The following is a 2408-nucleotide window of genomic DNA, read 5'->3' on the forward strand; positions in this document are numbered from 1 at the left end:
CATATATGAGGCAGCTTCTTATCAGCATTCAGTAAGGATTCACACACCACTCTTTCCACTCAAAAACATAAAAAAGTTAAGTGCAACTACTCTTGGAGAGAGAATGAGGGGAGTGAAAAGAAAAAGATACCCCACAAACAAGAGCTCCAGGAAATTACATTTGGGGCTCACAGAGACTTGCTACCTCACTGTGTAACCATGAAACCTAACAAACTTGCACTGAATTAACAGCTACTCTTCAGGTCTGAAATCTAGTGCATAAACTTAATGGCTCATTGTAATATTTATTATTCAACCTTTTGACATTTATTTGTAGCAGTTGAATTGAGGTACCGGTGCATTATTTGCATTGAAACAGTAAAGTGTTCCAGCTCTGCCATCATAACTGAGTATTACTTGAGTAGCCTGTGGTCTGTAAACCAACCCTTCTCCCACCCCGCCCCCACCCTGCTCCAAAAAAAAAAAAAAAAAAAAAAAAGCCCGCAATGGAAAAAAAAAAAGTAATCCGATTTCTGTCTTCAAAATGGGATAAACCAGGACTCCAAAGGGGGTGTAACACCATTAATGGACTCGTACAAACCATCCTGTGCAGTTTACAACAAAAGGAAGGTAATATGGTTCAAGAAAATATCTTCCAAAACATTTTTATGAATTAAATTTCCTGAATTTGTGACTAGGTGGAAGAGGTATTGCAGAACCGCCCAGCTGCCATTTCCATATAGGATGGGCCTTGTGAGGTTGGGAATCCTTAGTAGTGTTTAAGGAATATGCCGGCCACAAATCCCCATCCTTCCCAATAATGAGCGATGGTGGACAAGGAAAATTTGCCATGAAATTAAATGGCCTTTTCACTGCTGATGCTACATTGCTGGCTACCTTTTTGCGTCTGTTTATAACTGTAAAGTCATCCAGTGTTCCTTCATGTGTCTCAGCTTTACCTGTAGGACGAGGGCTTCTAGCTGATTTCAAATTTGGTTTGACTGGAGGTGTCTGAAGGACAGGTCGTTTTCCCAGTACTAATGTCCGGTAATTTTTTCTCACCCTGGCACCAAATTTATATTCCCCATCCTCAGGTTTTGGAGAACCTAAAGTGCAGGAAAGGCCCTGACTCTGAGCCAGTGGGTTTAAGGAAGGAGGTTCTTTCTCAGGGCATACAAACCCTTCCTTTGCTGTGGTTAACAAGGCGTCCTCCTCTTTATTTTCAGTCACATTGTAAAACTCACCCTTTGTATCATTGCACTCGCACTTTAGCTTATTTGTAATAAGGTCAGGTTCATATTCTTCATTAGCACTATTGTCTTCTACTTTGATTTTAATATTGTGCAGAAATGGCAATGCCTTGTCGCCTGTGTCAGTGCAGGGATTCTCGACTTTAGCTGCTGCTGCTGAATCCACTTCGGGATCAGTTTGTGAGGAGGGCAAATCTGTAGCAAATTCTGGACAATGAGGGATTTTGGAATCTTTTTCGGAATGTTCTGCTGCTCCCAAAGCCTCATTATTGAAGAACCTAGTAGCTATTGTGTTGTTATCTACACAGTGTGTAGCAGGAGTTGCTTGTAGGCATTTCCTAGCCTCTCGGAATATTCTTTGTTGTGGAAATGCATTGTTTGTCTTTGGGCTAGGTGAAGAGGCCCCCTCTGCCAAGCAGTTAATCGTCAGGTCAGTTCTCTTTACAGTACTGGAAATTTCAGAGTGTGGGAATGTAATCTCAGATACCCTATCGTTCCTTATCTCTGGGAAACAACTGCCCAGGCCGGCCGGGCAGTACACCGGAGACGCTTTGGGGGCCCAGCTCTGCAGATTCCACTCCTCGGGGGACTCCGCTTTGACACTGCTCTTGAGGTCGGGAAGTCTGCCGGCATCCTCGAAAGCAGCGGGTTTGGTTGCAGCGGCGGCAGAGGCCAGATGGTACAAGAAGTTGGCCTGCGCCTGCACGCTGGGCGGCTCGCAGAAGCTGGTGCGCCTGAAACGGATGCTCTGCACTGACACTTGACTGGAGCCGGAGCTGGAGTCCGACTCAGTGGACGAGTCCTCCTCCTCCTCTTCCTCCTCCTCTGAGCTGACTTCACTGGAATCCGAGGCCCCACTGCCCCCCTCTTCCTCCTCCTCCTCATCCTCCTCCTCCTCTCCTTCCTCTTCCTCCGAGGACATGGAATTGCTTGAACTGGACAAACTGGAGCCAAAATCCGAGTCGTTGGCTGCATGATCCGAGTAGGAGCTGGACTCGGAGTCGCTGCTGCAACTCTCGGGAAAGCTGCCGAGATGGGGCTGCGGCCGGTGGTGGTGAGGGGGGTGGTGGTGATTCGGCTGCTGCTGCTGCTGCTGGGCACGGTGGTGGTGATGGTGGTGGTGGTGATGGTGGTGGTGGTGGTGGTGGGGAGGCGTGCAGAATCCGTTGACCAGATGTA

At 47.3% G+C, this 2408-nt stretch overlaps 1 protein-coding gene across 1 annotated transcript in view; it reads right to left on the bottom strand.

The window, feature by feature from the left end:
* Positions 1-499: 499 nt before the first annotated feature.
* Skida1 (SKI/DACH domain containing 1) overlaps positions 500-2408 on the bottom strand; it is a 3542-nt gene continuing 1633 nt past the window's right edge. The window contains 1 exon segment of the mRNA XM_004644761.2: positions 500-2404. Within this exon segment, the coding sequence (XP_004644818.1) occupies positions 646-2404 (1759 nt within the window). The 3' untranslated portion in view covers positions 500-645.

This window comes from Octodon degus, unplaced genomic scaffold (genome assembly GCF_000260255.1).
Source record: "Octodon degus isolate 3935 unplaced genomic scaffold, OctDeg1.0 scaffold00208, whole genome shotgun sequence".
In the NCBI taxonomy this organism is placed as follows: Eukaryota; Metazoa; Chordata; class Mammalia; order Rodentia; family Octodontidae; genus Octodon; species Octodon degus.